The 23,511-nt window shown below is 34.7% G+C and overlaps 3 protein-coding genes and 1 pseudogene across 5 annotated transcripts; 2 read left to right on the top strand and 2 right to left on the bottom strand.

Annotated features, from left to right (window-relative positions):
- Window positions 1-825: 825 nt before the first annotated feature.
- On the top strand, window positions 826-3,275 carry LOC121202806 (14-3-3-like protein D). 2 transcript variants are annotated; one of them, XM_016832021.2, is made up of 7 exons: window positions 826-1,146; window positions 1,236-1,542; window positions 1,634-1,721; window positions 2,397-2,506; window positions 2,607-2,755; window positions 2,890-2,950; window positions 3,064-3,275. In XM_016832021.2, the coding sequence occupies exons 1-6, from the start codon at window positions 1,074-1,076 to the stop codon at window positions 2,937-2,939; spliced, it is 777 nt and encodes a 258-aa protein (XP_016687510.1). In that variant the 5' UTR covers window positions 826-1,073; the 3' UTR covers window positions 2,940-2,950; window positions 3,064-3,275. The 2 variants fall into 2 exon arrangements, with proteins under 2 accessions (XP_016687510.1, XP_016687511.1); XM_016832022.2 differs by having other exon boundaries at window positions 963-1,165.
- Window positions 3,276-5,108: 1,833 nt separating this feature from the next.
- Window positions 5,109-7,125, top strand: LOC107905379 (protein AGENET DOMAIN (AGD)-CONTAINING P1). Of its 2 annotated transcripts, XM_041113581.1 has the most exons (3): window positions 5,133-5,845; window positions 6,288-6,369; window positions 6,835-7,125. In XM_041113581.1, the coding sequence occupies exons 1-2, from the start codon at window positions 5,442-5,444 to the stop codon at window positions 6,367-6,369; spliced, it is 486 nt and encodes a 161-aa protein (XP_040969515.1). In that variant the 5' UTR covers window positions 5,133-5,441; the 3' UTR covers window positions 6,835-7,125. The 2 variants fall into 2 exon arrangements, with proteins under 2 accessions (XP_016687513.1, XP_040969515.1); XM_016832024.2 differs by lacking the exon at window positions 6,288-6,369 and having other exon boundaries at window positions 5,109-5,845.
- Window positions 7,126-7,304: 179 nt separating this feature from the next.
- On the bottom strand, window positions 7,305-9,000 carry LOC107905380 (dof zinc finger protein DOF1.5). The gene is made up of 2 exons (XM_016832025.2): window positions 8,234-9,000; window positions 7,305-7,914 (listed from the first exon to the last, which is right to left on the bottom strand). The coding sequence occupies exons 1-2, from the start codon at window positions 8,712-8,714 to the stop codon at window positions 7,838-7,840; spliced, it is 558 nt and encodes a 185-aa protein (XP_016687514.1). The 5' UTR covers window positions 8,715-9,000; the 3' UTR covers window positions 7,305-7,837.
- Window positions 9,001-16,142: 7,142 nt separating this feature from the next.
- LOC107905381 (protein SCAR3-like) lies at window positions 16,143-22,914 on the bottom strand (annotated as a pseudogene).
- Between the last annotated feature and the right edge of the window lie 597 nt (window positions 22,915-23,511).

Raw genomic sequence — 23,511 nt, 5'->3', positions numbered from 1 at the left:
TTAGATAACGAAATTATATTTAATGTATTGTATATAAACCCATCTAATTTTATCCAAAGTTAAATTAGACAAGGGAATGCTGATGCGGAAACTTGCGGTCAGGGGATGGATAACGATAAGGATAATTATACAAACATAGAAAGAAATGGCAACACAGCGGCTTCTCTGATTCATTTTCTTAAGCCTGTAAATACTAATCGGGAAGAATACCATGCATCATCAAGGCCTTTGAGCAGAAGCAAGGAATGGCTTCATCACCCATGCCCCCACTAAAGGAACTTTGTGACATCCCTCCCCACCTTCCTCTTGTTCATCGCATATCTTATTAACTAGGTAGTAGGTGCTTAAATGACAAATGGGGTTTGAATTTTAGTTGGTCAAATACTATTGTAGGCGTAGCAACAACATCCCTTGTCCTCATTTATTTAAGGCAGGTCTGCCCAAGCACTGTTGTGTATTTGTACTGCATGATGGAATTAAGTTAAATGGTCTATTATTGTATTGATAGAGAAGCCCATTTCCCTTGTCCTTAAATCGGATTAGTGAAAGCCCAATTCTTTCCCTCGGCAGAGTTTGGGGTTGGTGGAGCAATTTTCATTTATACAACAAAAAGAACTGACTGGTATATTTGGGGGTCTGAATCTTTCTAACTCTGTTAAACAATTCCTGTTTTCTTAAGGTAAAACTTAATTTCACTTAAATGCTGACATGTCTCCATCATTTCCTTTTCCATTCAAACTTCAAAGAAAGCAACACTCTCAAAACCAACGATTACGACCCAAACTCCTTAAAACGACCTTGTAACACTGCCTCATTTAACAAGGAGTGTAGGCCACAGCCCCGATCTCGCGTGGGTCATTGACATTCCAAATCGAGCCGGCCAGTCATGTCTTGTCCCCGCTTCCTCCACTTTTGCCCATCTTAGTTCTCCCTGATTGGTCCTCCTCAACCAACCCCACCCCCCACCCCCCAAAAAAAAAAAACCCTGAAAAAGAAGGACCATCTTCTTCCTCTCCGAGTCCCTTCTCCTTGTTTTTTCATTTCTCCTAGAACGAAAAAGCTTGTTATCGGCCATGGATTTCTCCAAAGAACGTGAAAGCTTCGTTTACATCGCCAAGCTCGCTGAGCAAGCAGAACGCTTTGATGGTCCGATCTAATTGACAAGGTCGTAAACTTTGGTTCTTTTCTTCATTTAAGCTTTTAAAATTGTGGGATTTTTTTGTTTTCTTTTCCAGATATGGTGACTTCCATGAAAAAGCTAGCGGAGCTTGATGTGGAACTGACCGTAGAAGAGCGAAACCTGCTCTCTGTTGGGTACAAAAACGTGATTGGTGCTCGAAGAGCATCGTGGAGGATCCTGTCTTCGATTGAGCAAAAGGAAGAGAGCAAAGGGAATGAGCAAAATGTTAAGAAAATCAAAACGTATAGGCAGAAAGTGGAATCGGAGTTGTCCAATATTTGTAAAGATATTATGGGTGTCATTAATGAGCATCTCATTCCTTCTTGCTTGGGTGGAGAGTCTACTGTGTTTTATTATAAAATGTGAGAACTATTTTTGGGTTTTCTTTGTTGATTGACTCTGGGTTCTTTTTTTTTTTTTCTTCTGATATTCTTGGGGATTGTTTGGTTGCAGGAAAGGAGATTATTATAGGTACTTGGCGGAGTTTAAGATGGGTGATGAAAGGAAAGAGGCCGCTGATCAGTCCATGAAAGCATATCAGGCAAGTTCAATTATGTTTAAATTGGCTTAAAAGAAGAATTTTGGTTTATAAAATGTTGGTAGCTAAATGTACATTTTTGCTTATGAATTTGTTGGTTGGTTGATGCATGTTCTCATAGTATAGAGAGAAGTGAAGGGACAATAGAAGTTGGAAAATACTTTGTCTGTTTTCATCTTTGCTGCACCCGTTTCTCTCTCCCTGTTCTTGGGAGAAAATATAGGTGGGCAAGAATCAAGGATCCATGTGTTAGAATTATTGATTTCACAACAACAGGCATCCTAAGTTTTTGGACTTTAGCTCCTATTGTTTAGTCTGCAATTTATTACATGGAATGATTTTATTAAAGAAACTTCATGGCCTTTTAATGAGGAATTGTACCAATGGTTTTCCCATTTTTAACATATGTTCTCTTTTCACCCTGTATTTATAAATCAAATGTCATAGGTCGAAAAAAAAATATTTGAAGCGATGTAAGAAGAAAATTTTGCCCCTATTGCTATGCTTTTTAATTATGGCTACTTCCATGACATTTGCTTGATCCCTTGTGCTGAGCTTGTGGATATAAGTTGTCTACCTTGTCTTAGAAAATCCTAAGATGCCTGTAAAGACTTTTGGAATGTCTGTATTCTTATAATGCCAAACATTTCCGAGCTTGTGGATATTATTTGTTTGCAGTCTGCAACAACTACAGCAGAAGCTGAGTTGCCTCCTACCCATCCAATCCGGTTGGGTTTGGCCTTGAACTTCTCTGTCTTTTATTATGAAATTATGAACTCTCCTGAAAGGTATGCATGCATGTTGTTTCCTCTCTATGCTTAACTTTCTTGTCGAGCTACTTCTGCATAATTTTGAAAAGCCATGTTACACGTTAAACTTGTAAACCAGGGCCTGTCACCTTGCTAAGCAAGCTTTTGATGAAGCTATCTCAGAGTTGGATACTTTAAGCGAGGAGTCATACAAAGATAGCACATTGATTATGCAGCTTTTAAGGGACAACCTTACTTTATGGACTTCTGACATCCCAGAGGATGGAGGTAACTTTTTATATTTTGCACGACTGAATATGCCTTAACTAGGATTTGCCTCTTTATTATTACATTTAATACTTCTTACCTAGTTCTGCCATTTGATACATAAGTTTCTGCGTCATGTATTTGTCTCATTACAGAAGAAGCCGCAAAGCTTGGTGCTGCTAAAGTGGGTGAAGGAGATGAATGAAGCTACTTAAAGTCAGTTCTTATCTTCATTAAGAAAATCCTTTTTTGTAAATTGTGGCCATAGCTAATATTTTCTTTTTACTATATTTGTATTTGTTTATGTATTTGAGTTTGTCATGTTGCAGTGGATTGGGACCTGTATCATGAAAGGAAGTAGTACAATCTAAAACTGTTGGAAATGCCCTGTTGTCAAGAGAGATTCAATTGTTATGACTCTTTTTATGATGTTTGGACTGTGGAGTGTCAATGGCATTTTACGTTTTTGTCTGTCTCTTTTTAACATCCTTCCCTCTGTGATCAAATAAAAACTATTTTCAGGATTTTTTTTCCTGCTTTATGTGCCTCTTTGTTCATTGAAATTTCAAATCCCATTTGGATTCTTGACTCGAAAACGAAGACCCAAATCTACTTTGTAGCTAGCTGAGTTCATAGACTCCATGGAAATTGTTATTTTTTGGAAGGAAATTCAGGTTATTATCTCCAAATTGATAAAATCTCTTTTATAATGTTTTTTAGAAAGAAGTTAAATTTGTCATCGGATCTTGTACTAGGGGTGACTAAAGGACGGTTCAAATATATACGATCGATAGCTTTTAGTCAAGTGGGTTCGGTTAAGTTTGTAACTATGGTTAAGGTGGTTTTGTTGGCCATTAAAATAAGTTATGTCGATCGTTTGGTGATAATGAATATCCATAATCGAATAGATCAATTTAATGGACTTAATGGCCTTTTGATATTTATATGTTTATCTTTTAAAATATATTTACAATACACCACAAATATATAACATATAAAATTTAACCAAAAAAAAAAAACAGCCCAGTTCAGTTTGGTATAATCAATTTTTAATGGATCCATTTTATGTCAGATTGATTAGGTCGTTTAAGACTTTAGTCGGTTAAAGTATAAGATTGATCAATGTGAACCACTTTTTTTCCAAGGAAAGAGATAGATGAACGGATGTAAATATTTGTTCTACAAACGGGGAGAAAAGATACAATGACATCACCTATCAAAGCCATCTCATTCTTTCCCTCGGCCCTTTGCATCTTATCCCTCTGTGTTGCTCATGCTAATGGACCTTCCCTCACAGTCGAGTGGAGAGAAAAGTTCTCTGCGGCAACTCCTGTATCCAGTTCGTAACTTGAATCAGCAAGTACATGGCAGGTAATCTTGCCTGTCATGTATTTGATAAACATTTGAAGTTTCAACCAACATTTGAGACACATTTCTCCTATGTTGTTAGGTTTCTTATGGCACAAGGTAACGTTGGGTGTGCTCTATAAACAAGTGCAAAAGTGCGGTTGGAGTCATGAAGATGGACAGGCGTCCCACTCTTCATAAGGTGAGACCATGAGTTGTGGATCTACCGTCTTAACATGGACAGATACCATGAGGAAGATGTACGTGAGGAATCACTGGCAGAAACAAGCTATCCTAAATGCGTTGAGATCAACACTGCATCTCACCTTAAGAAGACTGCTGAGGTTAGCCTCATCAAGGTCACCAGATTCACCAACACCATTAGTCTTGTCAACCCTCTCCGCTTCATGAAAAAAGATCTGTGCCCGAGTGCTCGAAAATCCTCAAAGAAGTCGGACTGATTGGAGTTGATACTGAATAAAGGCCATTCCTTCGTTAATGGCAAAACAAAGTGAAAGTTGATATATTCAATAAACAGAGGTCGGTTTATTTTTCTTAACAATTTCAGTTGCCAATCTTGCCAGAGATATAATATGAAACTAGCTAGTTCTTAGTTTTATTTATCACGGTAAGTTTTACAAGAATAGTTCCCGAAAATCTACTGTCCTCCCTGATATCTGTGTAATAAATATATTTGATCTTCAGTGTGCTTATTGATCAGAAAAATTGATTTTACAAGAAATTCATGAGTAACATGGATCTTCCATCTTGCAGTGAACCTTTTTGACATGTTCAAACATTACTATTTTCATGAAGTGACAAATTTGTGATGGTTCGGGTCTGGTAATTGTTCTAAACCTTTGATTAAATGCATTCTTGTAGCAATTTAACTGCAAATTCTGCAACATTTACCATTGAACAAAAGGGAAATGGATGCCAAATTCCTAATCCACTTTATTTGTAAATCTCGAAATTTTATAAATTTCTCTTCTTTCTAAATTGAAACATTGGACATAGAATTTGTGGAATACTGCTTTACCAGCTGCTAGCGTCATAAGTTTTTTATGTACTCTTTTTAGAAGTGATTCAGAATCATGCAGGACAGAAGTAAAATCCAACGGATGATATAAGTCCTTAAGAAGTGTCGAATGCCCAAGACCGTTGGTTTAAGTTCGCCATATAAAGCTTACCGAAACAGGATTCCAACTTCCGTCATAAGTTTGTTTAATTACTGTGGTTGATGATCATCCCATTTCAGGAATCCAGTTAACAAGGCACTTTTTCGAGGCCTTAACCCCTCTTGAGCCCTGGCCTGCGCCATCCCTTTTTCTCTCTTTCGTCAAGGCGGCAATACAAGACAATGGCTTTCAAACTAAATGACCTGGTGGAGATATGCAAGAAGGAAGAGGGGTTCTCTGGCGTCTATTACACAGCCATTCTTCTAGCCGCGGTAGGAAGAAAGAGATACTTGGTACGGTATGAGAATCGTTTCAACGAGGACGGATCAAGGTTCCTCACTGAAGCTGTTGACTCCGATGAAATCAGGCCTTCTCCCCCACAACCTTCTGGCTACAATTTCGCCGTGGCTGAAAGGGTTGAAGCCTTCGTCGACTTTGCTTGGAGGGTTGGAACTGTCATTAGAAAAGTTGACCCCAATTACTATGTCAAGTTAGATTGCAATGGCAAGGAACATCACTGTCCTTTCTTTAAAGTTAGGCGTCATCTTGAATGGCAAAATGGGACTTGGCTCTCTCCTGCAACTGGGTAATCTTGCTTTCCTTTTCTTATCTTCTTGCTATTGGGTTTTTTGTCCAAAGTCTTCTGCTTCTTGGTCCTTCTTGATTAACTTTTTCTGTTTGAAGCACTTATTATTGTAGCTAGTCTTATATGTTAGTGATTCAAATAGTTGCTGTTTTGCATCTATTATCGTGATTTTTTTTCTTTTTACTTGGTATTTCTAGCTAATTGGTTTAGAATCTTGGGGAGTTTCTGCCAACTTTCTTCCTATAATTTTTTGTTCCAAATGCAATATTAACATTCTTATTTCAAATATTTTTTGCGTTTCATATTCTGCTTTGATTAGACTTCTTGCTGATCCAGGGTGCAAAGTTTAAGTTTAGGTAACAAGATACTTAAGTACTACCTCTACTAATATTTGGGTCCTGAAAGTTATTGATTTCTAAAGCAAGACTTGAGCTTCTTTCAGTCTACTACTGTGGTCAACAAGTCAACTAAGAGCATTTGCTTTCCATTTCCAGCATTGGATTCCATTGTTTGCAAGCTTATAGGTGGGAATTCTTTAGTACGTTTGGCATCTTGTATGAGAAAATGCACCCATTCCAACGATGCACCAACCACCCCTATATCAACCAGGCCTTGCCCTTTATTTCTTGGACTAATACTGTCAACTTGTGGGATGGAACATCCTGTTTAATTTCTTGTCTAGCCCAACCCAAATGTTACAGCATTCTGGATTTACACCTCTCAGAAGCTAATATCCATGTTTTAGCCAAGCCAATTGCTAGTCTCCTCCGCTGAATGTAGAACTTAGACATGCGGCCACATTTACCTGTAAATTAAGTACTGAAAATTAGCTGCCAGAATGTAGTGCTTTTTATGTTCTTTATTTCAGATGTCTATGACTTAAACATGTAATTAATATTTTTATTCATAAGCACTTTGTTTCCACTACAATGATTTACGAGGACTGTGAGTATTGAATCTAATTTATCTGGGTTGATTCGTTTTATCAGGTCCGAAAGCAGCCAAGAAAACAGATCTGAGCGAGGGGATCAACCCGAAGATCCTGGCAACTAAGCAAACATGAGGGAACAAACTGGGGCTAACTTTGATTAGCTTAGATATTAGTCTGCAGTAGCATTTGACTGTTAAGTCATTCAAAGTTAGTGAGATGTGAAAACCCATTCTGTTTCTTTGTTGCTTATTATGTTCTTCAGCTACTTTGTCTAAAACATGAAAACCTTGTGGGCTGATGGCATTCATTGGTCACTTGAATCTACAATTCTCACGCTTCTTAGTGTTCACTTGTTTTTAACTAAAGATACTTGATAACAACAACAAGAATATTAATGAAACATTAAAAAGAAGGTAGGATTAGAGCCATGCACTTGGCAGGAATCATGTCACCAATTCCTTCTGGAAAGAACTCTATTAAACAGAACAGATACAAGGAAAAAGTAAAAAAGGAACTGTGTAGAAAGTCTTACAATGGAATATTATTCTTATTCTTTGTGAAGCTACATAATATTATTCTTATTCTTTGTGAAGCTACATACTCAGTCAAATGCACTTGTTTAATCTTTAAAGATACAAGAACAAGTTTCGACTAATCTGAGTAGGAAATTTACTTCATGGTAGTTGATAAGATGCCTAATCCTATAACCTCAAGGCATCTGTTTTCCCTACAGCAACATCTGTACATGCTTATATTATAATCATGTCGGTTTGCTTTTTTATATCAAAATCTCAGATGAATATGATTTGATGAGATTAAAGTCTCCGGGCCTGGCTCTGAAATCTAGATGTTATCCATTTACATTAGCTTTAACTGTTTCAAGCAATGAACCTTTTGTCCGAAGAATCTTTGCTATTGTCCGACCAACCTGCCCCATCTTATCCGTCCAATTTTAGCAGGTGCATAATCAAAGAGGATGCTGGTGCTGATCATGATTTTGCTTTCGCTTTCGCTTTCCCATCCCATCCATATCGCTTGATAAATTTTGCGGCAGGTTTGGATTAAGGGAATTGGTTCATGGACTCCTCACTAGTGGGTTGATTTTGGTCTACCGAGAGGCCACATGAGTCCCCATGATCTGCGAATACCACATTTCTCCTTGTTAATTTATTCAATCCAAGATTTGATTCTCCCTTTGGAAACAGTAACTCCTAAGCTACCATTTAAGTTCAATCCAGACTTATTGATTTTTATTTTTTTTACAGATTTTAAAATAATAAATAGTAGCAGTAGAAGGATGGATTTATTAATTCTTCAAAAACCAGCCTGTATTTACATTAGTCTATTATCATAATATAATCCCTACAATTTTCTAATCCGTGTTGAAACTTCAGCACGCGAAAGAAGAAAATAAAATAAAATAAAATAAAATAAAGAAGAAGATCAATTAAGTTGACCTCCAGAGCAGCTTATTCGCCTCCGCTTCATTGGGAAAACTTGCCGGAAACCACCATTCGCTGCCGCCAAGTGCCACTCGTCCAACACCATCCCCTCCAACTCAAACTGGTGCACGTGCACCCCACTAGAGCCGTCAAACAAGCACCCCTCCTGAAACCCAGCAAGACCACGACCCGGTACTGGCTTCGCTTTCCGGCGACCAGCCCCTACCGGAACGTTCCGAAGGGCACCACCTGCAGTCCAGTACCTCTGGCAACCTTTACAGAAATGCCTGGGCTGATTCACGTTGTAGTTATTGAAGTAACAAAATTTGGTCTCCATGCTCTTACATCTAGGGCAAGGTATGATCTTGTCAGGCCTCTTGTCGGCTTTTGAATGGTCGTCTTCTTTGTGTTCTTCTTTCACTTGTCTTCCTGCATGCAACGTAATTGTTGCCCCAAATAGCTTGATCCCTTGGCCTTCATGGCTAGCCATGACCATTTAGAGACAAAGATAGAGACAGAAATAGCGGACGACAAAATATGACGAGTGTTTCTTTGGTTTGGGGCGAAAGGGTGTCTGGGAATTATGGTTATATATATGGGGAAGGGAGTGAGGGGGAAACGCAAAGGAAAAGTGGGTGGAATTGAAAGGAAAAAAAAAAAAAAAGAAGAAGAAGATGGTATGTGAGGGAAGTAGCCGCCGCCAACGCCAAAGAACCAAGTGGCGTGGAAAAGCTGATGATGAGCTTTTTCTCCAAATCATTACTCCAAGTCATCAATATTTATAATTAATACATTATATTTTACTTAATTTGCTTAAATATAATATTTAAATTTTTTCAAAAAAATAGAATAATAATGAGATGGATTTTAGCTAATGTCTACATACACTCATGATTCGTAATTCCCATGAAAAAGAATGCAAAAGTGGGTCCAATCCTAGTAGGCTTGCGTACAAAGTATCAAAGTGATGGAGAATTGGAGCATAAATAAAAAAAGATAAAGTTTGGTTCTAATGGAAATGGCCAATGGGGGGGGGGGGGTTATTTCCCAATATTACAATATTCTATTTTGTATAAAGAGATAGAGAGATAAAGGTAATGTAACGCCCCCTAACCCTATACCGTCATCGGAACAGGGTTACGAGACATTACCAGTCAGTACAGTCCAATTTCAGTCATTAATTAAAATAAATATTTACACACATCCTAGTTTTAAGATGTCGTCCCTTTAATGGGCTCTCGCGGTCCAATATGAACAGTAAATTCAATTCGGGACTAATTTAGAATCACTACGAATTTTTAGTAAATTTCAAAATTCATACTACATACCGTTGCCAACCATAATTTACTCATTTCATGAGTACATCTACAACCTAAATGACTCTCATAAAACATCCTAGGTACATGCCATTACCAATAATTAACACACTTTACCTTAATGAATTCGGGATCGAACTGGGATGCTGATTCAACGTTCTATCTTTACTAAACCTGCGCACGGAAACAAACCGTACGCTGAGTATAGTATACTCAGTGGTATTTCCATAATCCGAACACTTAATAATATAACAATTAAACTTAAAATCACAATAACAATTATAAGTATTCATTTATTTGTTTTATAGATAAATTTTCAATTACTTACCATATAAATTCTATACAAGTCATATAACAAACACAATAACATATTTGTTCAATTCTTTTCATTTACTTACCGTATAAATTCTATACAATATATTCACAATTCACTTGTTTTCACACTTTATTTCTTAACAATATACCATTTTAATTCATTCTAACATCAATCATCATCCATTTGAACTTCACTCATTTCATGATCCTTTTGGTTCATGTTTTCAATCTCATATCTCAATTTCAATTTTCAATTCAATTTCTCATTTCATTCCAATAGCTCAATCAATCAAATTCACTCGACTTAGCTTTTCACTTTTTACCCCTATTAACAAGACTCGGACCTTGGCGGATACACGGATCCAACCAAACACACCAATATGGCACCCAGTGCCTCATCGGATAGTTCGAAGCAATATTTGACACCCAGTGTCTCATCGGCCTAGCCGAAGTAAAGTTGGTACCCAGTACCTCATCGAATCTATCCGAAGAAATATAGTGACACCCAGTGTCTCATCGACTCGAGGTCGAAGAATCCCTGAACACTTCCAATCCTATGGCATGCCAACTATATCCGACTCAGCCCGATACTGTTAATAGGGTATTCAATTCACTTTCAATTTTTTTCAATCAATACACATTTTAATTAATCACATAAATTCATAATTCAATACAATTCAATTCACTTTTCAATAACAAATATCCAAATATCACAAATCTCATATTTAAAATTTTCAAACAATTTATATTTCAATTCAATTCAAATAATCAATATATATTCAATATTCAATATATATATCTATATATATACGCCAATTCAATCAATATAAATTCAATAATTTCATCACATACTATATCAATCCATTTCATTTGCAAAACACAATAATTCTTACTTCAAAACACTTAATATACATATTAAGAAATAAATTCAACAATTAAGTATTAGGGTCGGATTATAGAAATACAAACCGTAATTTTCGAGCTAACTCCCGTTGACTTTGTCTTGTCCTTTCTTAGCCGAGATTTCTGGTACCACATTGACTACGAAATTAATACAATTCATAATCATTAATACATTACTAATTCATATCTTGAGTTATAGAATTCTAAATTAAGATCCGCTAATTTTTCCTGAAACTAGACTCACAAATCTTCTTACAATAAAATTTTCAGAATTTTTGGTTTAGCCATTAAGTACAGTTTATTCTTTAAATTCACCCTTATTCTGCTGTCTGACAGTTTCGTCCCTTCTTCACTAAAAATTAATTATCTCACAGTACAGAACTCGGATAACATTCCCGTTGATTTCTCCTGAAAATAGACTCATTAGGGATTCTAAACATATAAATTTAAGCCTCTAATTATTTTTCTTCAATTTTTGGTGATTTTCCAAATTCAGAATAGGGGAACCCGAATTCATTCTGACCTTGTCTCACAAAATTCATTATATCTCCTAATTTACAATTCAGTTGCTTATATTGTTTCTTCTATAAGAAACTAGACTCAATAATATTTAATTCCATATTTTATTCATCCTCTAATTCAATTTATACAATTTTTGGTGATTTTTCAAACTTAGACTACTGCTGCTGTCCAAAATAGTCTTAGTACAAAATGTTGATTTACTTTAATTTCAATTTAATTCTAACTAAATTCACTTACTTTTCTATCTTAATTCATACTTTATTTCTATTCAAATTTCATCCATACTCTCATTTAAATATTAAATTTCCAGCATACTTTCCTAATTTCAAAATTTCATCAATTTAGTCCCTACAACATAAAACTTATAACTTACTTTACAATTTGATCCTATTATCAATTCTAGCTTGAAATTTACTCAATTAAACCCTTAATTCACTATTTTATTCAACATGAACTATACTTGAAAATCTATAAACTCTCAAAATATCAACTTAATTTCAACAAAACTTTGTTCTAAAGCTTCTAAAACATCAAAATTTAAGAAGAAATGACTTAATTGACTTACCAAATTAAACTTTGAGCCTTGAAACCCAAATTTTCCTTTTTCTTTTTCTTTCTTTCTTTCTCCCCTGTTTCTTCTCTGTTTTGTTTGCTTTCATTCTGTTTCTTATGTTTCTTTACTTATTTATATAATATAATATATAATATAATATACTATAATATAATAATAATTTAATATATATATATATTTTAACACATAAAAAATCTCAGATTTTTATGTTTATGCCGCCTCACTTTGGACAAATAGCATAATTGCCATTTTGGTCCTCTTCATTTTCTTTTATTCTACAATTCAACTTTCATCCTTTATTCAATTTAGTCATTTTTCCTAATTACTCTTAATTGAACTAAATTTACTTAATTAAACTCTAATTAACCACTCAATTGACTTCGTAAATATTTTTAATAAATATTTACGAATCCATTTTCCAGAAACGGAGACCCGAAAATATACTTTTTCGGTAACGGTAAAATTCGGGTCGTTACAGGTAAAACCTTCCTACTTTGCCTTTAAAAATCTATAAAATTTCTTTCTTTTCATAGATATGGTTTCTAAGGTTATATTATATACACTATAAATCCAAGAAAAAAGAAAAGAGTATGTAATGCATGGTAAAGAAGAAAAAGAGAGAATTCCCACTACTAGTTGCATGAAATGATGGATGCATTGCTCAGGAGAAAAAAAAATGGTGATTTAATAAAGAATAAGAACTTGGTTCTCTTCAAGAAATTATTTATTTATTATTATTATTATTTTTGGTGACAGACCAACTGTTGTGAAATTCGATTTCAAAATCAATGGAAAATAAAAATAAAAATTTCCCCTTCCAAAAGCTATATATTGGTATTGATAATAAATGGAAGTTAGTTTTAGGTGCTTTAAATTAATTAGTGTCGTATGTCCAATCAGATCCCACCAATAAGCTACCTTGCTTCCCAGCATCATCACTTGACATTTATTAACTTTATAAAAAGATAGAAGAAGGGGTCACAATTTATAATCATATTTCGTGTATACATTCCAATGTGTCTGATTAATCATGCAGGACATCTAAAATAAATAAATTAAGACTGTGGGAAGTGAATTATTTTTTCTTTATAGATTTTTATCATGTTTTTTAGTACAACAAAATTATAAAAAAAATAAATTCAAAATTAAAGTAATGAACATAAAACTTGGAAAAAATTATGTTTTATATATGGTAAAAGATGTATTGACTTCTTCATTTTTTAAAAAAAAAAAATCATTTAAAGTACTACCATTTTTGTAGGTTTCTCATTCCAATGTTGTAAGCACAGTCTATTTTCTCATTCCATTTTAGAAGATGATAAAGTCTAAAAAATTTGTGAATGCTGAAATTATACTGAGAATATTAATATAATACAAGTTAAAAATTTGATAGTACCTTTTCACTATACATATCTTGAAATAAAGTCGAATTAAGTAAATGGAATTGCAGCAATTCCTTTTTGCTTTTCATGCAAATGCATGCGGATTTTGAAGTTTTAGTGATAACTTTGTTCTATGGGGAATTTAAAGTAGTTTAATTAATTAATTTGTTTAATCCTTCCCTTTAATAAAGCAATCATTAATGCAAAGCTGTCTCATTAACATCACCTTTTCCAATTCTATAATGTAGACAAATAAATATTTTTGTTTCTTTTAGTTGGAAAAAGAAAAATAAAAAGATGCACTTTTTTTTTGATTCTTTATGTCTTTTTTTTTTAAAATAAAAATATTGTGTTTAATAAAACTACAAATTATATAAATAACAAATAAAACTTTAGTTAGCATCACGAGAAAAAAATTGATCAAAGTTTGATTTTCCAAAAAAGTGTACCCTCATCAAGTTTTATAAGAAATGTTTGGTGTAGGACGGGATCATGAGAAACTAAAGATTAACATATTGCTTCTTCTTCTTCTTCTTGCTGTTGTTGATTATATAATTTCAAGTTGCTTTTGTAAAATAAATTAATTAAGAAAGTTTCTCTCCATTACTTTATTTCTCTGTTTAATCACTTAAAAGCTTTTCTTTTCTTTTTTTTTTTATCAGTTCATGTCTGGGTAGTTTGGAAGCTTTATTAAGGCAGACTTAAATTTCTATATATGGGGGATATTCATGTGTAAATTTATTATTACAGTAGTAGTTACAAGTCAAAATAGTAGTGAGTTAGATATTTGTAATTTTTGTAGAAATTGAATTTATAGAATTGTTTTAAATTTTGAATCATTTTATTATCTGTATTGAATTTGAGTATTATTTGAATTAGACATAATCTTTTAAATAAAAATTCTAAAATGTAAAAAAAAAAAAAAGATTTGAATAACTAAATCTAAATTTATTATTGGCAAAAGTAAAATGAATTTACTATAAACCCATTCAAAATACTAAAAAGAGTGGATGTCCATCTATGAAATCTAAGGGTGAGTATGCGATCGGATCGAGTCGAGTTGAATCAAGTCAAAAAATTTCAAGTTAGTCGAATTAGCGAATTTTATTTTAGCAACCAAACTCAATTTGAATTTTTTTTTGAATCGAGTTAAAAATTTTCGAGTCAAGTTAACGAATATTATTATTTATACTCAATATTGCGTTTACATGAACTGATTATTTAATTAGTAAACGAAGTACAATATTATAATTAACTACATAAATAATATGATGGTTTTGCCTTTTAACTTAATAAGTAAATATTTATCAAAATGACGTAACTTTACCTTTTAACTTAATGGTTTTAACTTTTAATTTTATAAAGGTAAACATTTATTAAAACAACTTAGTTTTGCTTTCTCTTATTAGAATTTTTGGATTACTCGAATTGTATAATTCATATTCGAGTTAAACCGAAAAACTTAAATTTTTTATTCGAATTAATCTGAATAAATTAATTAACTTAAGTAATTCAAATTAATTAATTTAAAATTTGAAATTTTTTAATATCAAATTAGATTTTATTCACCCTAATGAAATCTACGGGGGCAGTAGTCCATAGTGGAGGGAAGGCCTGATGGAACCCATCTCTTAGCATTGGAGGCATGGCATGGCGAAGGCAAAGGGTGAGAAAATAAAAAGGGGTTATAGCAGGAGTGTTAATTTGGTTGGAAGGCAAAAGGTTTTGGAGAGCTCCAAAAACTTTATGGTTACGGATAGCTTTTGAACAGTAGGAGATGGAGAAATCGGAAAAGATGCATGCATGTTTTTAGTGCAACTTGTGTGTTTAAAAAGTTTGATATTTGTCATAAATCTTTTTACTTTTCTTTGACCATCACCAATATTCAAAAGCAGACACTTTTAAAAGAGTATTCTCTCTAATCTTTTCTTCTGAAGCTCGTGCTAATTCCTTTTAATTTGCACTGAAATGACACGTATAATAATGTTAATCTACTTTGTTTTAGAGGGAAAGTTCCTTTTCGTAGTGGGACAATTATTAAATTCTTTTATTATACGTTATTATCACAAAATAGCAATTAATAAAGTATTAGTAAAAAATAGTTAACTTTATTCATTCTTTTCTATTATTAAAATAAGTCACCATTATGTTAGCATTTTGGAAATGAAACTCGTCTTCTAGAAAGAAAAAAAAAAACTAATGAAGTTAGTACCTTGGTTCTTAAGTTTCTTTCTTCTCCCAAATTTGCAGCTGGATTTAGAGTGTCAGTTGGTTCTATGGGGTGGGGCTAATGCTATCCATATCTGAATATAATACTATTTAATAATAAAAAGGACCGCACTCTAAGAATAATAAAACAGGTTGCTGCAAATATTAGGATTAAAATATTAAACTTGCTAATAGTTTATGTGAAAAGTGATTATATGAATCAATTTAATTAAATTAATATTCATAAAGTCCCTCAATGAGCAAAATTCGGCAACAAATTGCAACTGTGATGTTGATAATTAATTTGTTTTGTAAAAAGGAAAAACATATGTTGAGTTTCGAATACAATTCACTGAAAAAACAATCTAAAACTCTCGGCAAATTTATATTGATGTTTGGGTGGTGAATATTGGGATGAGCTTGACTTGATTAGTTTTCTATGCTGCTGCTGCCTGCAAGTTGCAAAATAAACGTGGGTGCTTAATTAATTCACCCAGTTGATGGGAGTTTCTGAAACCTATTCCGTTTAATATTAATCTAAACTTGCTGGCTAGCGTCAATTTTGTCAACTCCTTTGAGCCTTTTTCTTTATTATTTATTTGATGATGGGTTCTTATCCCTTGATTCTTGGCAGAAAAAAGAACCGCAATTTAAATTGATCAATTAAAAACATATACTGCCAGTACCATAAGTCACATTAAACAAAATCAGAAAAAAACTCAATATTCTAATCATTTACCTTTTGAATTGAAACACTCTCGAAACTGTTTAATTAGATTAAATATTTGAATGCAAAACACAAGAAAAACAAAGTAGTGATGATTCAAAACCAAGTTAGTGGCTACTGTGCACGCAATTACCCGGCACTGCTAATCCCTGTTTTTGCTGCCGCTGAAAATTACACTTTTAAGCAAGACGGAGAAACGGGCAATTGTAATCATTCTTTATTTGCTGCACAAATTGGCAACATCCATGTTCTAACGACGACACAACATCCAGCTTTCCTTATATTCAACGGCCAAACTGAAATGTTTTCTTACACACAATTCATCCATATCAAGTTGCATTATAATTTCTGACTCCTAGTTGTCGTGCCAAAATAGTAAAGCAATTTTCGGTAGCAATAACCTCGCGTCCTCAGTCCTAAGAGGAAATAACAATTCCCTATGAGGCAAAACAACAGAAAATTGCGAGCATGGTAGAGTCCGTTAAATATAAACTAAAAAAAAAAGGGGGGTGGGGGGAATACACAACTTAATAGACTATCATATTCTCATGCATTATGCATCATGATCCACCTAAATACCTGTTCAAAACATTAACTATTCAAGAAACAAATGCAAATAATCACTATACGATACAAGATGAGCCCAAGTAACTAATTACAAGAAGAAACAAGGATTATACACATTTCAAACAGCCTCACCCAAATTTGAAAACCCAAGACTGGGAGAACTTCTGATTGTCTTTTGCATTCGTATTCCACAATAATTAATTATCACTCCAGTTATCATCGTCATCACTCCCAACAGCCTGAACAAGTTTCGTAAGTGTTAATCTGGTTGCCTCATTCATAAGAGAACTGAGATGAGAGGGGGGAAAAGTAAAAGAGGAGGAATTACAAACCTGGCGAATTGCATTTGCTTTCTGCAAAATTGCAGTGACCTGGACATTTGCAGTGGGACCAGAAATAACAGTTGGTCTTGCAGTGGCTGTGGGTCTTAGGTTGAAAGACTGAAATGACAAAGAACAAAGGCAAGTGAATAAACACTCCATTTTATCACAATGGCCATCAACTCTCTACGAGATACATGCGTCCATGCATAAAACATGCTCAAACTACACAGACTAACTCCCGCTTGTTCCTATAACAAATGCACTTCTTTCTCTTATTTTCTGTTCTATAGGAGAAAAAGAGGGAAGAGCGGTGGGAAATTCTTAAATCTGAAAAATACATCTGTAAGGCATATGCAATTATTATTGTCAAATTCAAAAAGTACTGACAAATAAGCCATGAAAATGATCAACGATATTTTAGTATTTACATAGCTATCTACTGCTTTTATTTTCCTTCTTTTTCAGAATTTGATCAAATAAATTGTTTCTTCAAACAGTGAAATTCACATTTGTATACGTACATCTAAATTAGGGGCCCATTATTCATTTGGACGATGACAAGTGACATAAAAGAAAATAAATGAATACTCACTTTAGTTCTGATCTGATGCAAGAAATCTTCCTTTTCATCCATCCCTCCGCCACCACTGAGCAGGCTTACCCCTTCCTGTCCATTATTTTTCTCTTCGTCCACCTACCACATTTATCAAATTTTTACCATTTATATACAACCAGTTCCCATTTGACAACATTTATTTCAAAATAGTAATACTAACAATAATAATAATACAGATTGACAACATTGCTGAAGTACCTTCTTCTCTGGTTTCAATGCATTTGCCTTATCATTTATTTCCTGTTGATTAACTAAAGGTGGCTCAGGCTTCTGAGAGACAAAAGAACTAAGAAGTTTCAGATCAAGCTCATGTCTCAGTGACTCTGATAAAGCATGTTGTCTTTCTTCTGCCTCGTTGAAGCAAGGTTTTAAAACCCGCCATTGTGCAGGGGGGGGGAGGTGGAGGCAATGGTTTGAGCTGCGTTGCATTTTGCAATTTTACCTGATTCTTTTGATCAGAATTACTTTTTGTTTCATCATGCAGTACAGGGTTAATGACATCAAAACCTGGGAGATCGAGTGGCATAGATAGAGATGGTTCTGCTGCACTAGACCCCGGTGCTATATGTTTTTTATTTCCCCCATTAACACAGATGCCATTATTGGCTGCTCCCCCAACTTGTAAACAGCTTGAAACAGATTCCATTGATGACAATCTGCTTAATGCATCATACAGCGCAGGATCATTGCTTTCAGGTGCTTCACCAGATTCCCACTGCTCAGAATTTGACTCAGAGCAATGACTAAGGCAGTAATCGGACATATAAGGGGATGATCTGCAGAAAGTATCATCATCAGAGTCTGAAGCAACACCATGCGCTGAAATAGCAGGCACTGGGACCAACTGAAATGAAGGAAACATGTCTCTAATGTTTTCATGATAATGATTCCCATCAGGAAATTGCAATTTGAGTTTGGAAGTCCCAAATCCATCTAAAGGGTTGAAGGATATTTTCATATGTTCAAGTGGTGGAGAAGAAGTAAGTGAATTTATGGGAGATCCATTTCCGATCTGTTCATTAACGGTTGTCTGAGGAATTTTCTGATACGATATGCACTGCTGCTCATTCCTAGGCTCCAATACCCCAGTTTTCGTAGAAGTGGCTGGTTCAGAATCATCATCATTGCCAATTGACACCTTTCTGCGAAAACCATTTACAAGTAATTTATGGCCAAGTCCAAACATCCTTGATGACTTGTCATCATCCTCCTCATCAGAATCAATAGATGTAGCTTTGATGTTAGGATTGACTGGGTTCTTGTTTCCATGTGGCAATGAGGTATTTAGGATAGAGCCAACACCATTTAAATTATCAAGATTATCATTAAAATGAGAATTAACAGGTCTTCCAAGGTTTGCATCTAAATTAGCATTCTCAACCACAGTGCCTGCATTTCCTTTGAGTCCATCTTGCAAAGACATAAGTATTTGATTTGGAGGACCAAATACTTCACTAGTTGTAGCTGCAGAACCCTGACCTACAGTTGATACAGCAAAATCAGGAGGTTTTGATGGCTGAAGTCCCAAAAGGCCACCATTTGTCCAGAACCCAACTGAATGCACAGAAGAAGATTCAGTCTGGGAGTTTTGAGAGTCATTAACACTGTTCATGATCCTATCACTGGCTGGATCATGCATATCAGAAACTGTGGAGCCAGAGGATGGTGATGGATCACTGATGATAAATTCTGCCTGCGAGCCATTACAGATTTCCTCACTTATGCATAAACCGGTATTTGATGTACGATCAGGGTCAGAAGATTTGCCTGAGATTTGAGGCACCTGTTCACAGGGAATATTCTCAGAGGCTACTGGATCAGATGAACTCCCAGACATCCCATTGCTTGAAATAATATTGGATGAGGCAGACGGTTCAATTATAGATGAATTACTGTCCACGTTATCATCCATAACAACCTCTTCATCTTCTCTATTCTCATTACTAACGTTGTTAGCATCTTCACTCCGTTCCAGTCCCAGTTCTCTTTGACACTCGATATCATTTTCAGAACACTGTTCCACTTCTTGTTTTCTATGGCACTCAATATCATTTTCAGATTCTGACTCTATTGTGTTCAGTGCATCCATGTAATTGTCTGGTTCACTTTCAATTTCATCATTTTGGTTCTCAATAATGCTTGCTTGGGGAGCATCCACATCATTAAAGGGGATATGCACTTGGTCACCATTTCTGGCATTGGCAATTCCAATTTCCTGCACATCTACATCAAAGTTCATCTCTGGAACTTCATATATATCCCGATTTCCTGCTTTGGACTCCACTATTTCTGCCTTTTCATCCCATGTTACACAAGATGAACTAGGGACAATCTGCTCTTGTGATGAACTATGTGAAAAATTATCATCTAGAACCCGAGTTTGATCAACGGGAAAATTGGAACCAAGGGTATTTGTTTCTTGCATCAGCTTAGAGGAAAATTCCTTGGGTTCCAATTCCTCTAGCATGGATGAACCAAGATTGAAAGCACATTCAATATATCCAGACCCAGTTCTTGAATCAAAAGAACTTGAATGTTCTCCTATATCAGATTTCAGTGCCATATCAACTGTGGATGCATTTTGAGAGGAAGCTCGCCCATTAGCAAGTACAGAAGTAAACTGCATTCTGCAAAGCCAGATTTCAAGTAAACTTCAATTGAATCAAACCGCATTCAACACAATAAGGCGTATGCAAATATATATATACTTTTGTGTTGGTATGCTGTCTGTATGAATGTGAGTGCACGCATGCCTTTTATATACATATACATGCATTACCTGCCACTGCAACTTGATAATGATGCACCACGTGATAGTTTGCCATTTCTGTGGGACGATCTTCTTTTCTGTCCATTTTCAACAATGTTAATTCAGAAATAATTCCAAATTGAAGAACATATAGCTTATTTAGTTGCAACATGAGCCTGAAAAGGTTGAATTCATACAAAGTGTACCTCCACATCATAGAAATCCCAACGACAAATATATTGTAAAGATTAAACTATTTAATACATTAAATTAGCATGAATTGAGTCAATAAAAAACCGTTGCAGAAATTGACTCAAAACTATCAAGATTCTCTGCCTGGATGGCTGATAGAGTAAATAATACCTTGCTTTTACGAGTCCTCTTATCTGTTGGGACTTTCTCAATATCTTCTTCAATGGAGCTACCTGAAGCTCGCTTAAAGAAGGTCGGATCAGAATATCTCTGTAAACAAGATCCTGGGCCACCAGCATCAAATCTGAATGCAAAGCAGAAGTAAGAAGAATCCAGAACAACGTACTTACACACATCACAAATTTATTTCTTGAAAAATGCTTGTCATGGCTAAAAAGAGGGAGTGGATGTAAATAACCATACTTGTCAAGCAAGTGTAGATGTGGAGGGTCGCGACAACTTCATAGGAATCCATAATAAATCGTGGCAAGTCATTGTAGATGAAAAGATTTTTCTCATTCCGAATCCGAGGGTGCCATTCAGAACCTGTAGGTCAACTGCTTTCCATAAAGATTTGAACAGAAAGATAAAAAATTCCCTATAGCTAATACAATAAATTCAAACTTGCAATATAAAAAATGAAAACCTGAACCTAGTTTATGTCTAAGTAAGAAACAAGATCACTGTTTTCCTTGTATCTTGATTCTTAAACATACAGGTGTATTAATATGCAATAACCTATAAGAAAATAATATTAACAATTAACATTACATGCAACAAATATATATGTGTGTATAAATGTACTGATAAAATAATCATATTAAAATATTTCAAGTCCATTTATTCTGTCATCAATGTAAACCTTCCTAGGATTTAAACGACTAAAGCATGTTTTCTGTTGAACATGTTTCCAATGCCATAGATCTGCTTTCTTTCAATATAGTCATCTCCTTACATGAATATTGCTTCGATTGTCAGCAGCAACTTACAACTGATGCCACATGATTGACCACATACAAGGTTCTTACTGAAACTAAGCTCTTACTAAATATTTGAACTTCAAAAAGGAAAAAAAAAACAAAAAACAAAAAAAGATGTCCTTTTTGCAGCAGTAAAGCATGAATAACAGTGAGCTTAAGGTCTATATCTTGCTGGTAGACAACCCAAATTCAGGCAACAAATGCTAGAAGAAAGCATAAAAGCATACAATATGACTATAACAAATAAATAAAGTAGTATGTACTGAATTCATATCTCTGTAACCGCGAAAACAATGAAGAAGAAGCATTATCTGCCAAGAAAAAATCAGTGGCTTTTGAAGCAAAGGACACGTACAGAGGCCATACCAGCTGTATAAGCAAAGTGAATATGACTAGTCTGGGCAAGAACAGCCTTCTCAAGAGGCGGAAGCGCAGCTTCGATCCGTTGCACACGAATCGTCAATTTATGACTCCTAGAAGCTGTGCTCATTACTTGCTCTTGTAATCCATGAAAAACCTCTGCTGCAAATCTACAGCATAACAAACCGAGCTACATCAGTTAAACACCGCAGTTTGAATAAAAAAGTAACAATTTAAACGCAAATCAGAACCGAAACCTAAGTAATAAAAGAAGAACATCCTATAATTAAAAAGCTTAAAGGTCCATTAATCAAACTCTATAACTTCCAACTTTTATTAATGCTTTCGATATCCTTAGTAAGCAACCAACCAGAGGTGTTATAAAGCTGATAAAAAGAAAAAAAGCTTAAACATACTCAGCAAGATCGCCTAACTGGCGCAAGATCCCAACGAGGCCGGCGACGGCGATGCTGTCGAGAACAGCTTTTGGATCTTCTCTATTGACTTCCTTGTAAAGCTCCGGTTGACCAAGCCCGTACTCATTCCTCACCTGAGCTCTAACCAGAGGCATTTTCGATTTTTGCTCTAAAAAATTCAAGAGAAAAAAAAAAGGAAAGAGAAGAAGAGATATGTACAACCAGCAGCAGCAATATATATAGTATAACTATAAAACCAACTTGAATGAAGGAAATAAAAAGAAGGAAAAAATTGTATACAAATAATAAAATACTTAAGGTAATTTAATTTGGTATTTGCTAAAGAGTAGGTGAAGAGATTGGAGCAGCTTAACTAACTGCAGAAAGAGAGAGAAGGGGAAGGAGAACCGGAGCACATTGCCAACACTGCAAGCCATATTTCCTTTCCCTGGAAAATCTTTTCGTTTGTGGAAAAGACATAATTAACCTTCCATTTTCCAAGAAATTAGTTGGGAAAAGGTTAGCTGAGATACCTGGGTGGGGGAAATTACGGGATAGGGTTTTTTCTGCCCTTTTATGGGTTGTGTTGGTTGGTTCCGAGGCTTGACACCGAACGTGGGGACCACTCCATTTTATTATTTATAGGGAGTTATTGTAAAAGAAATACAAATATTTGTTTTCTTCGATTTCTTCAGTGATTATTACAGAAATTAATAGAGAAATGAGTCCGGCCATTCCATTTCATTTTTTCTCACTTGCCTAATCAGTTCAGTCGTAGTTAGTGGTATTCACTTTAAAAGCGACACTCATGGAGTGGAAAGGAGAAGCAGGTGATCATTCTTGTCATCTTTCTTTTGTCCATGTTTTCTATTTTATTTATAAAATTCAAAAAGTTATATTCTTCTTTTTTATAAATAATTGGTGTATTCAATATTAATTGAATTATAACCACCATGAAATTATTGATTGTAAATATTATATCTAAAAATTTGAGCCATGAATATTTCTGATTTTACGTAGATGAAAACAGATCATGTAAACAAAATTATGATATACTATAAATTAGAAAAGCACTCCATATTCACAAAATCAATATGGGAAGTATAATCGAGGATTCCACAAAATTGAGACCGAAATGGAATCCAA

Source organism: Gossypium hirsutum, chromosome A05, assembly GCF_007990345.1.
Source record: "Gossypium hirsutum isolate 1008001.06 chromosome A05, Gossypium_hirsutum_v2.1, whole genome shotgun sequence".
Taxonomy (NCBI): domain Eukaryota; kingdom Viridiplantae; phylum Streptophyta; class Magnoliopsida; order Malvales; family Malvaceae; genus Gossypium; species Gossypium hirsutum.
Note: the sequence above shows the minus strand (reverse complement) of the source record. Positions and strands in the feature narration are given on the sequence as shown.

What these genes read in the sequence shown, in the direction of transcription:
- LOC107905380 (XM_016832025.2), bottom strand. Translation starts at nt 8,714, where the DNA reads ATGGTCATGGCTAGCCATGAAGGCCAAGGGATCAAGCTATTTGGGGCA. An exon ending in GCGAATAAGCTGCTCTGGAG is followed by an intron (nt 7,915 to 8,233) that starts GTCAACTTAATT and finishes TGGTATTCGCAG; the next exon opens with ATCATGGGGACTCATGTGGC.
- LOC121202806 (XM_016832021.2), top strand. Translation starts at nt 1,074, where the DNA reads ATGGATTTCTCCAAAGAACGTGAAAGCTTCGTTTACATCGCCAAGCTC. An exon ending in ACTGTGTTTTATTATAAAAT is followed by an intron (nt 1,543 to 1,633) that starts GTGAGAACTATT and finishes GTTTGGTTGCAG; the next exon opens with GAAAGGAGATTATTATAGGT. An exon ending in AGTCCATGAAAGCATATCAG is followed by an intron (nt 1,722 to 2,396) that starts GCAAGTTCAATT and finishes ATTTGTTTGCAG; the next exon opens with TCTGCAACAACTACAGCAGA.
- LOC107905379 (XM_041113581.1), top strand. Translation starts at nt 5,442, where the DNA reads ATGGCTTTCAAACTAAATGACCTGGTGGAGATATGCAAGAAGGAAGAG. An exon ending in TGGCTCTCTCCTGCAACTGG is followed by an intron (nt 5,846 to 6,287) that starts GTAATCTTGCTT and finishes AGCTTCTTTCAG; the next exon opens with TCTACTACTGTGGTCAACAA.